Below are 15,321 nucleotides of genomic sequence, written 5' to 3'. Positions count from 1 at the left end.
TTTTCCTATCAGGACATGTCTTGGTTCAGCTGTCCCTTCTATTCCTTTTGCTTCTCCTGGGCCTTACCTTTAGTGTCCCAGTGCACCCTGTGGGTCAAGCGCTTAGCCTAGGGCAGACAGACAGGTTCCTCGCTCCAGAGCAGGTAGGTGAATGTGGATCCTTATGTTCTTCAGACTAGATCATTTGGAAAACAACAAACCCTCCTGCTTATACTGATCACCTGTTATACTGTAACTTAACGAGTGATTTTGCTAAAAGACTCTCACACCATCATCCGTGGTCAGAAGAGATCAGGGTGGCTATCATCTTAAACCATGCCACAAAAACAATTTTTGGTCCTTAGTCTCACCAATAGAGGTTTAAATGTAGCCGGTTATTTCCAGTATGCCACACCTACTACTTTTAACAATATCATTATAATAACAACTAACATTTATTGAGTTAGTCCTTTATATTTTTAAGTCCTTTATATGTATAACCTTTTTAAAGCCTCATAATACTATGAAATCGATTATCTAATTATTCTATTTTACTGAAAACAAAATATTAAGTTAATTTCCCCAAAGTCACAATAAGTGGTGGCACCAGGATTCAAACCAGGATGTTGGATCCCCAAACCCATGTTCTTAACTGCTGTATTTAACTACCATAAGATTATCTGTAGCCAGCCAATACTTTTTAAACACGTTCAGTGGACACTGTTAATTTGTGAATCCAATACCCAATACCGGGAGTTGTGGTGACTGAAGTCTTCCAGACTGTGAGGGTCAGAGGCATCACCACACCTCTGTCTGTGCAATACAGGCAGGACAGTAGAGAAAAAAAAAAACATTGGCTCCAAAAAGAGGAATATAATGACTTATCTGACACTATTTTATGTTGTAAAAACCATAAATTTCTCAGACTAAAGGTTATCACTGAGGATGAAATATATCCACTGTTTAGACAGAAAAGGGAAAAAAATATAATAAGAGCATACAGAAAGGAAAGAAATAAGTGATTTTTTCAAAGAACTGTTGCATCAGATCATCAGTTTCTGAAACAACTTTACGACAAATTGTGATAACAATGATTTTTGCCATACTCCATCAATAGATCAAAAAAGATTTTCCAGTAATTGCAAATTTCTCGTTTTAACAATGTTCTGCATGATAGCTATCAATTTTAAGAAAAAGAGTATCAATACAAATGGTTTTTGAGTGCAAAACTGGATAAGCAAAATGTGTTGTGTTTATTTCATTAACTATTTAGTGTTATAAAGTAAATGTTTAATATCCTAGTAAACCCAAATGTTTTTGATCAACCCAAAATGATAAAATCATAATACATTCTTCAATTGACTGGTAGAATATTTTTATATTAAATAAAAGATTTTCTAAGACTCATGCTTTTTAAGCTCATTTATTTCACACTGTATCTTACGTCATATGCTGTGTGTCTTACTTTCGTTGCTGGAACTAATGCAGGTTCCAAATATTCTAACTACATAATTTCCTAGTGTAATTTAGCAAAGGCCACAAACCTGCCAGATTTCTTCCAAATCAGTCAGCAGGGTACCAAAGGGGTTTTTTCATGAGAAACAAAGTAAACGAAGCTTATATAATTACATATAACTGTCCATCTCCTTTCTTTATTCTGCACTCTTATGGAAGCTCCTCTAGAGTAGAGTGATTTGCACAGAGTAGGAGCTTACTAAACATTAGTTGAATTAATTAGGCTTTCCCTTTCAACCTCCAACCCCACATAACCAGGTCCATTGCCATAACTACTGCTCATGTTTTAACCAGCAAACACTAGACAGCAACTAGCTCTGGGGCCCACCCATTGCTGTCCCTGGGGAAACAGAGTTAAATTCTAATCACCTGAGCAGAATCCGTCTTATTGAAAAGAGTAATCACCTGGTTCCCTTCAACACATAAAACTCAATGAATTTCTCAGGCTTTCCCAGGCATCTGTAAAGGTGCATGAGGTGTCATGAACTTCACTGACACAGTGAACTTGTTGTGGTAGCAAAGCTCCTTCGGTAAGAACCTGTATGTACATAGTCAAGTTCTCTTGCGTTCTGTTGATTTTCCTCCCTGCTAGCCACCCACCCTTAACCCCATTAAAGATGAAGTGTCCTACTATAAAAGGGGGCTGAGACAAGTTCACCCCTTTTTAGTTCCTATTCCCATACCCACTTGCCTTGGAGTTGATCCCATCTTGCTGCAGAAAGTGGGCCCCAGGGATAGGTTCCCTGACCAGATCATCTGTTGCCTGAAGAAGTGCAGTTTCTCAGTTCCTAACCCTGTACACTCCCAGGAAAGTAAGAAGCTCAAGGTGTTAGCAGTTGCTCTCAGAAAAATAATTTCTTTAGTTTTGTTCAGAGTCCAGTTGGTTGAGTCGCTTTACAATCATGTTGTTTATTCTCTTAAGATCATCTATGTCTTTTCCTTCAGCTGTTAGTCTTCTTGACACATCATCCATCTTGTTTCCAGTTTGAACTTCAAAACAGAAAACAGACTGTGTTACATTGGTTTCCACTGTGTTCCACTGAAATTCATCAGAGCCCCGTGCTGGTGCTCAGCTGATGCTGAAAGACACTCTTGGCAAATCCCCTGTTCCCATATCCATGCATGCCAGAAGCCCAGGAGAGAAACTGGTGAAGACTGAAGTTGCCTAGCCAGTGAATTGTTTTTACAACCTCTTGGTGCCAGCCTAGGCTACCTTTGGCAACTTCACACCAATTATGGCTGAGAAAGACCTTGCTGTGAGCCACCAAAGGAAACTGTCAGCATGTTTGATTGTCCTCCTAGACGTGATTGCTATGCTGCTTTATTTTGAGACCCCTTCTCAGAAAAAGGTTTTCACTCCTTATTTGAGAAATTACATTCTTTGGGTTCCAGCCTATTTTGACCTAAGTCTGCTTGTTCTGAATTACCAGCCCAAAATGAATGTGTAATCATTCCCCCTCAGACCACCCATTAGAATGGAAAAACAATATTTTCCAAATACACAAGACCTTTGGCAATAAGATACAGAATGGAACACTTTGAGGTTGCTTATCAGAGTTAAATTTTCTAAGATGGCTAGAGGAAGGATTTAAGATAATAAACTTAATGTATCTAACACAGAGCAATTGTCCAATAAAAAGACACTCTATTCACCTGATCTTTCTGTTTCTCATTTAATATGACTTTGTCCTCAATAAAAAACACTCAAGGCAAATATAAAATAAATGTTATTCATACAAGTGGAACATAGTGATGTTGATAAAGTACATAGTCTCTGATGTCAAGTGGAGTGTCCTTGAGCCCCAATTTGCCACTTATTAGCAACATGACCTTGGGCACATTAATAGATCTCTCTAAACCTCAGTTTCAGCATTCATAAAACCAAAATAATAATGGAATTGGCCGGGTGTGGTGGCTCACACCTGTAATCCCAGCACTTTGGGAGGCCAAGGCGGGAGGATCACCTGAAGTCAGGAGTTTGAGACCAGCCTGGCCAACATGGTGAAACCCCATCTCCACTAAAAGTACAAAAATTAGCTGGGCATGGTGGCTCACACCTGTAGTCCCAGCTACTTGGGAGGCTGAGGCAGGAGAATCACTTGAACCCGGGAGGTGACATTGCAGTGAGCTGCGATCACACCACTGCACTCCAGCCTGGGCAACAGAGTAAGATTTCATCTTAAAATAATAATAATAATGGATTCTACACTACAGAGTTGTTACAAGGTTGTAAACAAAGAGGTATCAAGGGCTTAGCACAGTGTCTGGGACAGAGTAATGACTCAATATATAGCATTTGGTATTATTTCCCTCAATCTTGCTACTTATCTCACAGAAAAAAAGAATTTGGCGGGGCGGGGGGTGGGGGGGAGGTGTTTACATGTCTGTAGACATACCTAAAATTTCCTAACAGTTTAACTTGGTTATTACCCCCAGGCAGGTGTGGTAGAATAACATGCCCAGCATTAATTTATGTTGGAGTAACGGTTCAGAATACTAGCCCATGTGCTCTTTCTGGCATTACTGGTTCGGTAGCCAAGCCTCCCCTAACTGATCATCAGATGCAAGTTTGCAACTATTGTAAAAATAGTTCACGTTAGCTTCTAAATGCAAAAGGGCATCAGCCAGGTGCAAGAGAAGCAATTAAACATGACCCCTCCCTCCCAGTCCCTTTTTCTCCAGAGGCTAAAGACCTTCAAGCTGCAAGGAGGGAGGAGTTTTCGGGGGAGGAAATGGGATTGGAAGTGGTGAAAGGGTCATCATGAACTCTGCCCACCTGTCTCCTCTCATGGTCATCACCACCTCTGCCTCCTCTAATCCTGAATAAGATTAAATTAGAGCCCTTCCAAAAGCTATAAAGCACTCGGGGGTGAAAGAAATGACAGTGCAGTACACCCAGGCAAAAAGGTATCAAAGATGACACCTTCCCTTAGGCTCCATCTACTCTTAAGTCATCTGGAAGAGAATCAAAATAATTCCAGATGAGAGGGGAAACCTGTGGGCTCCATGGGAAGAGGCAATGCTCAGAACGGGGCAACAGCACCACAGGTGGACAGCACCCCTCCCACATCCAAGGCAGAGAGGGTGGCGGCGCTGGAGGCTTGAAGGATCCTTGACTGAGAAGCTGAGGTGGGGAAGTCTGAGTCACCACTCAAGGTCACAACATGCATGGCCCAGGCCAGGAGCAGACAAAGCAGGTTATATTAGGAGCAGGTTGCCTGAACACGATCAAATTGGAAAGAAGCCACATTTATACATCTCCAACACTGTCTCTGGGGCCTTAAACAAGCCCTCAAGTGCTTCTCATTGATGTCTAGGATGATATGCAAGTGAGAAAACCTGGGAGCGAGTTCAGTTCAAAGCCTCAATGTGACTATGTGTTATAGATCTGAATTTAGTGGAGAAATCTAGGCATTGGATAAAGTAAAGCTAGAATCAGCCAGAATAAGTTGCCTTCCGTTGGGCAGCTAGAGGCTCCAAGTGAGAAATTAAAGTGCTATAGAATTATTCAATATACACATTCATGGACTTCTGGCACTGTGGGCTTCTGCAGTGGGTTTGTGCCCAAGGGACCCTGTCCTCAGCCAGCAGGGTTCACTCGAGGCATTCCTTCTTCTTTCAATGTAAGCATTGACCACCAGGAAGCATTGACTGGAGGGTACAAACTCTGCAGGAGCAAAGTCAACCAGCTATGAATAAATGCATACAAGTAATAAAAAAGAAACCTGTGGTGGTACTTACCTATTAGAAATATCACGAAAAAAACCAGTGCCAGGCTGACAATCAGCATAATTAGCAGCCCCACAAAAAACAGACTCCGGCTTCCATTTCCTGAGTTTGTGCCAAGGACTGGGATTTTGTCCTCTAGAGCTAATACGAAACAAACAAAAAACAAGGACAAAAACTGCTCAGCATACAACTTGTCAGCAGAACTGAACAGTACCCCACTGTTAGACCACGAGTAATGGATACACCCAGTTTCTCTCTGACAAGCCTGGAAAGTGACTTCTGTTTTAGGAATGTCTTTGGGCAGAGAGAAATCTGTGAATTATTTACCTTCTTCTCTTGGTATTCAAGGAATAAGCAGGGTTAAGCTATCTCCTTAGACCTGTTTGGAAAGTTCTCTGAAGATTGTCTTAACACTGAAATAGCAGAACATGAATTTTTGTGTGTCGGGGGAGGGAATATAGATGTTAAAGGCTAAGAGTGATAGAAGTTCAATTACCCTTTCCCAAAGTAACCCAGGAGTAAAACAGAACTGGGTGTGGGACACCTATGCCGGGTGGAAGACTCAGTTGAATGCTCTGGGATATCTCCCTAGAAACTTCTTTTATTATAGGAATAATCAGTTAAGCCTACATCCATTTAAACAAAAATGGCCCTGACCTATTTTAGTTTCTTTTTTTTTTTAATTTTATTTATTTATTTATTTATTTATATTTATTATACTTTAAGTTGTAGGGTACATGTGCACAATGTGCAGGTTTGTTACGTATGTATACATGTGCCATGTTGGTCTGCTGCCCCCATTACCTTGTCGTTTACATTAGGTATATCTCCTAATGCTATCCCTCCCCTCTCCCTCCCCACAATAGGACCCGGTGTGTGATGTTCCCCTTCCTGTGTCCAAGTGATCTCATTGTTCTCTTAAAGCTGTCTTCTGGATGGATATGCTCTGGAAGCAAGGTTCTTTTAAATGCTTTGCGGTTGAACTAAGAATGCAGTTACATTTTATCAACAGCTTGGTTCACGCAAACCAAGAATTGTCTGCATTTAATCACCATTTTTGCAAGGTCTACTTGCCTAATAACACCCAGATTAAATTGAATAAGCAACACAGAAACCTGGGGTAGTGGAGATCATTGGATTACTTTTTGCATACTCTCCTACGCTGAATTGGTTCCACTCACTGTGCCACGTTATTATGGACAGATGGGTGGCTAATGTCCCATGCCTTATAAGTACATCCTATGCCATACCCTTCAGTCACTTTTGCTTCCTAATCAAAGCAACAGTGTAGGCTGATACCCAAACTTCTACTTCTATTGAGACCGAATGCAATAAAAACAGTTGAAAATGTGAACTTATTAAAATGAAGAAAAACGGAGGAACTTAGAAAGGATTTAGACAGGAAATGATAGATATAACATTGGGACAATAAGTTTAGAGTGTATATGAAACAAATGGCAAGTGAGCAATTAACACTGGTGTTTGAATGTCAGCGTTTAAGCTAGAAAAGATGGCGCTCAGAGTGATCTGACAGAGCTCATTTATAATATTTAGGAGGCAAGATACACATTTAATATTTAGCAGATGTTATTTTGCTTCCCCTACCCCCTTTTTCCAACCCTTAATTGCGCAATTTGTAACTTGTAAGTAGAAAATGCTCTGGATTGCGCATTCTCTTGGCAAATCTGCTATAAAACAACACTCTTGTGGGAAGCGGTCCCCATCGGTAACCAAGCCATGGTCACTGGGAGAGGGATGAGCGAGCCTCCAGGAGTCCAGCTGTGCAGGCCCCACCCCTTTCCAGAGATCTGAGGCCCCAAGATCTCAGAATATTTGAAGTCAAGAGTTCAAATCTTGTGTTGGAGCCAAGAAAGCCCATAATCCTGTCAAGTGTTCAGAAAACAAAAGCAAAAATTCCCTGACAACAAATAACATTTCCAGTGCCAACCTCTTCCTAATGCCCACTCCACCCCCACCACATCCACACATCCAGTCAGCAGTGGCTATTTTTAGGTAGCCTAGAAGCTAAGAAGGACTGCTCTGCCTTCCCCAGCACACATACGGAACAGATGCTGCGATCCGGCTGGACAGAGGGTTAATTTGTTTAAGTCATTTATGGAATCCACCACATAAAGCTTTCCATCTTCCTGAATGCCACAGGTACCAGTGTCCTGGGAAGAATGAGTCATTGTCCCTGGAAGAAAACACTGATGTTAAAAACAAGAGGTTGGGCTTGTGAACTCAACTTCACAAGAAGCACAGCCATCAGGAAGCCAGAAGGGCCTATGAAGAACCACCCACAAATACTATTTTCAGCTAAGGGTCTAGAGAACTTGGCTTATCCAGAAACAAAAATTTCCTTCTGTGGACCACTTTGTAAGCGTTCTTTTTGCTTTGCTTGCCAGGAAGCTCACAGTCAAATGTGTGGCCCAATTTTAAGAATTGTACATCCGTGTACACCCTGCTTCTCTGCAAATGCTCTTTTCTCCTCCTCAGATTTCTCAGTTCTGCCTATACTTTCCCTGGATCTGTTTTTTGTTTTGTAATTGATTTTTAAATTTTTCTCTTTTATTACATTGTTCATATTCTGGTGAGATGCCTCAAATCCTTTACGCAAGAAGACTAGGTACATAAAATTAAGCTAGTCAGCAGTGGCCATAAAACATTCTGAAAGAAGAGAATATTACCATGAACCATTCTAATTGCAGGAGGCTTTAATAGAAAATTGCAATTTTTATAGCCTCCCTCCATATGGCATATAAGTCCTTCCCTTCACACATTTCCTTTAGCCATAAGATGCTGACTGTGAGTCCCCAGGACAACAATCTTAGCAAACTTAGATGCTATAGAGAGAAATCCTGCTAGACTTCAGGACCTCCAAGATCTCTTCCACCTGGGTTTCCCTTAGATTGAGGTCACTTATGTAATAAATAGCTTGAGGTTTATTAAATATTAAAAGTAATATTCTCTAATGACAGCACAACTGCGAGCAACACTGAAAAGCCTGGTGAGTTTAAAAGTTTACGTAGAGATATATCTCTATCTAGCACAACAGAGAACTTGTGGCCATTTAATAATGTGAAAAGAAGGCTCTAGGAAGACAAATTTCAATTACTATAAAAGCTTTTCCTTTCATGGTTATCGAGTCTAATCATGCTAGAGGACTTTTCGATCTAGAAATGGTGTTAGATGTGCTTTTGCCCCCATCCTTTCCGCAAATGAGGAAATGGAAGCTCAGCGAGGTAAATGCCCAGGATCACACATTTGCCTGGTAGCAGAGCTGGAATCAGGCCTTTTGTTCAGCGTTCACTGAGTCTTGCTTTGTGCTACTTTTCTTGTCTATATCCCTTCCAAATCCTGCCTCAAGACTCAGCTCAAACATCACTTCCCCTAAGAAGACAGAACAAACTTGTCTTTCCTTTTGCCTTTGTTGGATTCTTTACATTCTTCTATCAGAACATCTATAGTATTTTATTGCACTTATTTGCTTACATCTTTGATTTTCCCCAACAGACTGAAAACTCCTTAGAGCAGGGACCAATCCTATTCTTCAAATTCCCAGTGCCAGGTTTAGAAGTTGGTGACTTACGTTAAGATGGTACACCTGAAATGTTTATTTAGGATTTAAATCTCACCATTTTCAAAAGAATTGGAGGCAGTTAACAATAAGTACATGAACAGAAACAAGATTGAGGATAAAAATCCTCATGTAATGTCTATCTGGACTCTATGAAGTCAATGCGATAAATATGGTGCCTGTGCATATTTGACAACACACTGTACTTCCTGTTATTGCAAAAATTTCCTTTAAAACTCAACTACAGAATGAAGAGAAATATAGAGTTGGGAGAAACCAAATTCAGAAAAAAAAAAAAAAGTATACACCTAAAGAAGATATGGGGGAAAAAGTATCAGACATTTACTGAGCAACGTAAACTATAGTCTAAAATATTAAACAAACAAGCAAGCAAAAAAAAAAAAAAAAAAAACAGCAGTTTCCCAGTAATAACTAAAACTACTGGTACTTGTGAAAAATATGCTACCAGAATCCTAGCTAAGAAAGTGAGCTCAAAAAGTCGTGAACTAAAATATTTTTTAGAATTAAAGCTAAAAAGGTATGTTTCACTTATCCTGAAATTTTAATTAATAAGAACAAACAATTCCCTGAGTTTTCAGATAAGATACTACCATAGCACTTTACTGATATTACTGAATTCCAAATATACTTCATAGAGCATTCCTATGACTTGATATGACAATTTTAAAAAATCAAAAAGCAGCAGCAAATAGAGTAAAAGGGCTTTAGAATCTTATCTTTTTGCAGATAAATCCAAGGCCCCAAAATATTCACTCACGCATAGTCACAGATTTTAAAACAATTCTTTTAGACGTGTTTTATATTTTATCATTTATTTATACTAATATTTGATGAAACAGTAATATTTGACCATGGAAAAAAGTTTTATGTGCCACATCACAGGACCATTGTTCCACACACAGCTTCTATTTTAGGTGTGGTAACTGAAGCATGGTTCATTTTTGGATCTCTGACTTAATAGCCTTGAGCCTTAGCTTCCCCTTCAGGAATGTATCTGCTGTTGCTTAAGTTTCATACCGAGGCTTAATTAATGTTTACAAAATAGAGACCTAGCTAAAAAATCACAGCCACAAAAATTGACTTTAAGAGTACAGCTAATAAAATCTCCAAATTACTGGCCTTGCTATCTACTCAAAAGGTGACTCCAAAAAAACTAAGACACAACCTAGTGAGCCATGATGTGCTCTGAAAGAAAATGTCTTCTTTAGAGTGAAGTCACAATGTAAATATATGCTATTCCATTTTTTTTTTAATGAACCGCAACATGCAAGTGGAAAAATAAAGAACTAGCACAGAAAACTGAGCTGGGTGCTGTTCCAGGGCTCCAGGAGCCTGCAAATGACTTGCAAATGCTCATGACTCTGCTAGTAAATGGATACAAGGTCACATGGCCCTAAAACCAGGCCCCACAGCTGTTTGACACCCAGTAGTTGCTATCTTTGGCATCTCCAAATGAGGGCATCTAGGAACAACCAGCAAGCCTGGAGAAGCCAGTGTTACTAGCTATTCTTCATCACACTAACTTGACCCTCCTTTTCAACTCCAGTGTGTAAATTTCTTATTCACCAAGATTGGCTAAAGCAGAATCCCTTTAACAGAACCCTTTCTTATACCTTGACTGGAAACATGTAAGTAATTTCATTTTCCTCTAGTTTAGATCACTGCTAACAGTTGATTTTTTTTGTCATTTAAGAATTATTTTGCTATTTACAAATAAATATTCCGACAAATAAAGATAACTCTCTATGAAAAATTGCCTTGTGCTTTATTTTTTAACCACAGGTGCTTGGTATCAAACCATAGAAATAACTCACACCAGTATTGCTTGCCACAAAATCAGAATAGTTGTAATAGGGCATAATTCAAAGCTAATAAGCAGTTTTATTGAATAAGTCATGGTAATTTGTTCTTTAATTTCATTTCCGAGTCAATGCCTCTTCATGTTCAGGAAGTAATTTTTAAAATCAAGTCTAAATCATTTCTATCAAAATTGAAAAACACAGCACATGCAACAAAAACTTCCCAGACTCAATAATACTAATTCAGTCTCAGTAGAGTAATAGCATGCAAGTTACTTACAAAAATGTGAGCTTTGACTGCTAGGTTACCAGAAAAACAAAACAAACAAAAACTAATTGTTCAGAAGCAACTACAACAAAACGTTTCTACAAATTCTGTAGTTCTCTCTTTGCCTTTCTTCAGCATACAGGTGCTCCTATGAGGCCCATAAGCCCCAGCATGAAACTGTTGGTCTATATTTAGTCTTAATTTAGCCAAGCAGTGTAAGATTCCAAATCCTGACTTTTTTCATAATGTCTAAGGTTTTTAGTAAACATATTACTAAAACTATGCTTTAAAAAGAAAACAACAAAAAAACACCATGCTCTGATTTAGTTGGTAACTGTTGAGGTTTTTATTGAACTGAAGTTACCGTCCTTATTTGGCTGAAGCAACTGTGTAAGCTGACACCACCTTTCCAGCACTCCTGCCATGGTATGTTTCCATATATAAATATCCTGTAGCAGGCAGAAGCTGCCATGATGATGACTGACTTGCAAACACTCCAGACAAACCAGAGAACTGCAATAAACAGGGACAGAATATGATTATGACATCAATAACAAGGATGATGGCAGGTCAGAGGCCTAGTGCTTCCAGTAACTACAAAAAGCGACTGTGAGTGGGCAATTTCATGGCTACAGACCCACCGCAGGTGAAGGAAGCACTCCATCTCATCCGCTGCTTTTCCTTTACAAAGGCTTTATTCTGTGAGTGTTTGCACATCCTCCTTTCTCAGGAATATCAGACTTCCATTTATGTGGTTCCCTCACATACATGCCAAGGAGCTTCTGCCCTCTGCTGTACATAGAAGATGCTACAGTGATGAGGAGACCAACTATCCCAGCAGGATACTAACAGTGAGGTTGTACACAGCTGTGCAATCCTTTATCATCCTCACTTTCATTGCCATGGCTTGACGGACATTATTCATCTTTGAAACTTTTCATGTCAGTGAGAAAACGTGTTCCACAAAATTTTCTTTGAGTTGGAGTCTTGCTCTGTCACCCAGGCGGAGTGCAGGGGCATGATCCCAGCTTACTGCGACCTCTGCCTCTGGATTCTCCTGCCTCAACCTCCCGAGTAGCTGGGATTACAGGCATGTGTCACCATGCCCGGCTAATTTTTTTATTTTTAGTAGAGATGGGGTTTCACCATGTTGGTCAGGCTAGTCTTGAACTCCTGACTTCAAGTGATCCATCCACCTCAGCCTCCCGAAGTGCTGGGATTACAAGCATGAGCCACCACGCCCAGCCCAAAATTTTCTTTACACCTATATCCCATACGGACCTCACTCCGCTTTGGGGGAAGAGGGATGTCACTTTTTTCCCCCCTTCACGCTACCTAGTCTAAGAGGGAATGTCATTTTCTCAAGCCTCATCTGTACCCAAAGACCAATTCTTGGAGGAAGACAATATAACTAGTAACTTTTCTCAGAAACATATTATACGTTAAAAAGCTATGTCATATTTCTCTGAATAATCAAAATGTTCATGTTAGCTCTTATCATGCTGATTTTAAGAAAGCTCCCAACTACCTGATCTGCCTTAAGCCATCTATCCTTCGAAGATATAATAGAAGTAACTGCCTTATTTTGGGGCATTTACTACTTTTCCTCTCTCCTGTAATCTTCTAACTTTGTGGAATATTAACCTCCTCTGAAGGGGGAAGAAAATGGAGACTAAGGAATTTAACTGTTGAGGGATACACTGATTGTAAGTGGCAGAGATGAGATGTAAACCCAAAACTCACATTCAAGTTTGAATTCAACTATACACCAGTGAGGGGGATAAGGCTGCCTCTAGACCAGTTAGACTTCTGGAGAGCCACTTAAGAACAAAGCAAGACAACCTACTTCATTTTAACGATAATGTACCTGTAAGGCCACCTTTAAGAAGAGTTTTGGGGCCAAGCGCAGTGGCTCACGCCTGTAATCCCAGAACTTTGGGAGGCTGAGACAGGCAGATTACCTGAGGTCGGGAGTTAGAGACCAGCCTGACCAACATGGAGAAACCCCGTCTCTACTAAAAATACAAAATTAGCTGGGTTTGGTGGCACTTGCCTGTAATCCCAGCTACTCAGGAGGCTGAGGCAGGAGATTATACCATTGGACTCCAGCCTGGGCAACAAGAATGAAACTTCATCTCAAAAAAAAAGTTTTGGGTCACAAAAAGAAATATTCTCACGTGAAGTGTCTAATCTAGGGACATTCTCAAGCATTTGCTTTTTCTTTCATATATTACATCTCAGGTATCTAAATTCACTCCCAGGAAATTTAGTACCCATCAAAGAGGAGTCACAGACAATGAATACTTCAAAATGCTTGAGCCTCAAAATAATGAAAGTAGGCAAAATTAATCAAGAATCAAGCAATGAACAACTAGCCTATCACACAGCATTTTTCTACTTTCAAAAAAACACAAGCATTCTTATACACTGAACACCCAGCCACCCTTGTCTAGCAGTTACCACAAGTTTCATAAAGTCACCTGCATATAAATTCAACATGCAGATTAAAACTCTATACCTTCTTCCTCCCAAAAGCCCAGTAAAAAAGCAGGAGTACAAATTACAAAACCAGAAAAATTAAAATAGGATGAAACACTACGGAAGAGCTCAACAAATGTATTGAACATGGTAAAAAGAGTGGTATCTGCCTTGGCAGGGCTATCACAGATGAGTGGCAGTGGGACTGACTCTGCAGAATTCAGGGAGGCCTAGGATTTAGAGGCAAGAGTGAAGTGTGGGGCTACACAGAGACAAGCAATTTAATGCTAGCCAAAAATAAAATGCAGTACAAATTGGAAAATTGTCTTAGAGAAATATCCCAGACAGAAAAAAAAAAAATACAGCCCAAGATTCAATTTGGGAGCTCCACTATGTCATGGTGTTCCAGAACAAAGAAAATGAGAAGGAAGGGGAGAGATCAAGAACTTAATATTTTCCAGGTTGCCAAGCCCATCAAAGAACAGTATCATGCAATTTTAGAACGCTAGAAACAAAGAGATTGAGAAAACAAAGAAACAAAAATAAAAACTGCATCAGATGTCCCAAGATTTTGCAAATTAGAATAGAGCAATGCCTTCAAAATTCTGGATTTGATTACACTTGTCAAAACTTCCAAAAATTCCAAATTTGATTTTCCACCTAGAATTTCTTTTCTTTTTTTTTTTTTTTTGAGACAGAGTCTCGCTCTGTCGCCCAGAGTGGAGTACAGTGGCCAGATCTCAGCTCACTGCAAGCTCCGCCTCCCGGGTTCACGCCATTCTCCTGCCTCAGCCTCCCGAGTAGTTGGGACTACAGGCGCCGCCACCTCGCCCGGCTAGTTTTTTGTATCTTTAGTAGAGACGGGGTTTCACCGTGTTAGCCAGGATGGTCTCGATCTCCTGACCTCGTGATCCGCCCGTCTCGGCCTCCCAAAGTGCTGGGATTACAGGCTTGAGCCACCGCGCCCGGCTAGAATTTCTTATACCATGCAAACCATCTTTCAGAAATATGAAGTCACTAAATGACTGACTGATCTCTCACGCACTCATTCCCAAGTAACTACTGAAAGAAGTGTTCCATGTTAACAAAGTAGTAAATTAAGACATGGGATCCAGAAAATGAGGGATCCAATTCAAGAGAAAGAAAAACAAATCCTCACGATAGTGCTGTCTCTAGAAAACTGCTGTACAACTGGATGAGAGAAATTAGTCTAGATTGAAACAAGTACAGAATCAAGAAAAGTTGTAACAAATTTATTTGGGACTGTTTGGGAAGAATCAATGATGTGCATAAAAAGCCAAAAAATAAGACAATTAACTCCAAGACAAAATGTTGTATGAGAATGAAAATGTAAGCACATTAAACTAGTTCATGAGTGAACATACAAGTATGAGCACAGTTATGCAAACAAGTACATGATCTAACCAAAATAATATTAGAAGGATGTGAAAGGATAAAAGAAATTTTCACCTATCTTAATAGTAAGTTGACAAATGCCTAAAAAATAAATGGCTAATCATATTATTTAGAAAACTAAAACCAAAAACTGAAGGCTGAAAAAACCGAGCCAGAAAAAACTGAAGGCTGAGTATCTCCTGGGATGGGACTGAGGAATGGGAAAGGATGGAGCAAGGGGCTTTCTGTATTAGCCTTGAAGTACCATTAAACTATGTTCAGGCTGGGTATGGTGGCTCATGCCTGTAATCCCAACACTTTGGGAGACCAAGACAGGTGGATCACTTGAGGTCAGGAGTTCGAGACCAGCCTGGCCAACATGGTGAAACTCCATCACGACTAAAAATCTATTAGCCAGGTGTGGGGGGGAACACACCTGTAATCCCAGCAGCTCAGGAGGCAGAGGTTACAGTGAGCCAAGATTGCGCTACTGCACTCCAGCCTGGGCAACAGAGCGAGATTCTGTCTCAAAAACTAACAAAAACCTATGTTCATGTAAC

The 15,321-nt window shown here is 40.1% G+C and overlaps 1 protein-coding gene across 1 annotated transcript; it reads right to left on the bottom strand.

Annotated features, from left to right (window-relative positions):
• Positions 1 to 1,386: 1,386 nt before the first annotated feature.
• LSMEM1 (leucine rich single-pass membrane protein 1) lies at positions 1,387 to 8,179 on the bottom strand. Its single transcript, XM_023228165.1, has 3 exons — positions 7,286 to 8,179; positions 5,236 to 5,364; positions 1,387 to 2,484 (listed from the first exon to the last, which is right to left on the bottom strand). The coding sequence occupies exons 1-3, from the start codon at positions 7,410 to 7,412 to the stop codon at positions 2,354 to 2,356; spliced, it is 387 nt and encodes a 128-aa protein (XP_023083933.1). The 5' UTR covers positions 7,413 to 8,179; the 3' UTR covers positions 1,387 to 2,353.
• Positions 8,180 to 15,321: the final 7,142 nt, after the last annotated feature.

This window comes from Piliocolobus tephrosceles, chromosome 8 (genome assembly GCF_002776525.5).
Source record: "Piliocolobus tephrosceles isolate RC106 chromosome 8, ASM277652v3, whole genome shotgun sequence".
Lineage (NCBI taxonomy): Eukaryota > Metazoa > Chordata > Mammalia > Primates > Cercopithecidae > Piliocolobus > Piliocolobus tephrosceles.
Note: the sequence above shows the minus strand (reverse complement) of the source record. Positions and strands in the feature narration are given on the sequence as shown.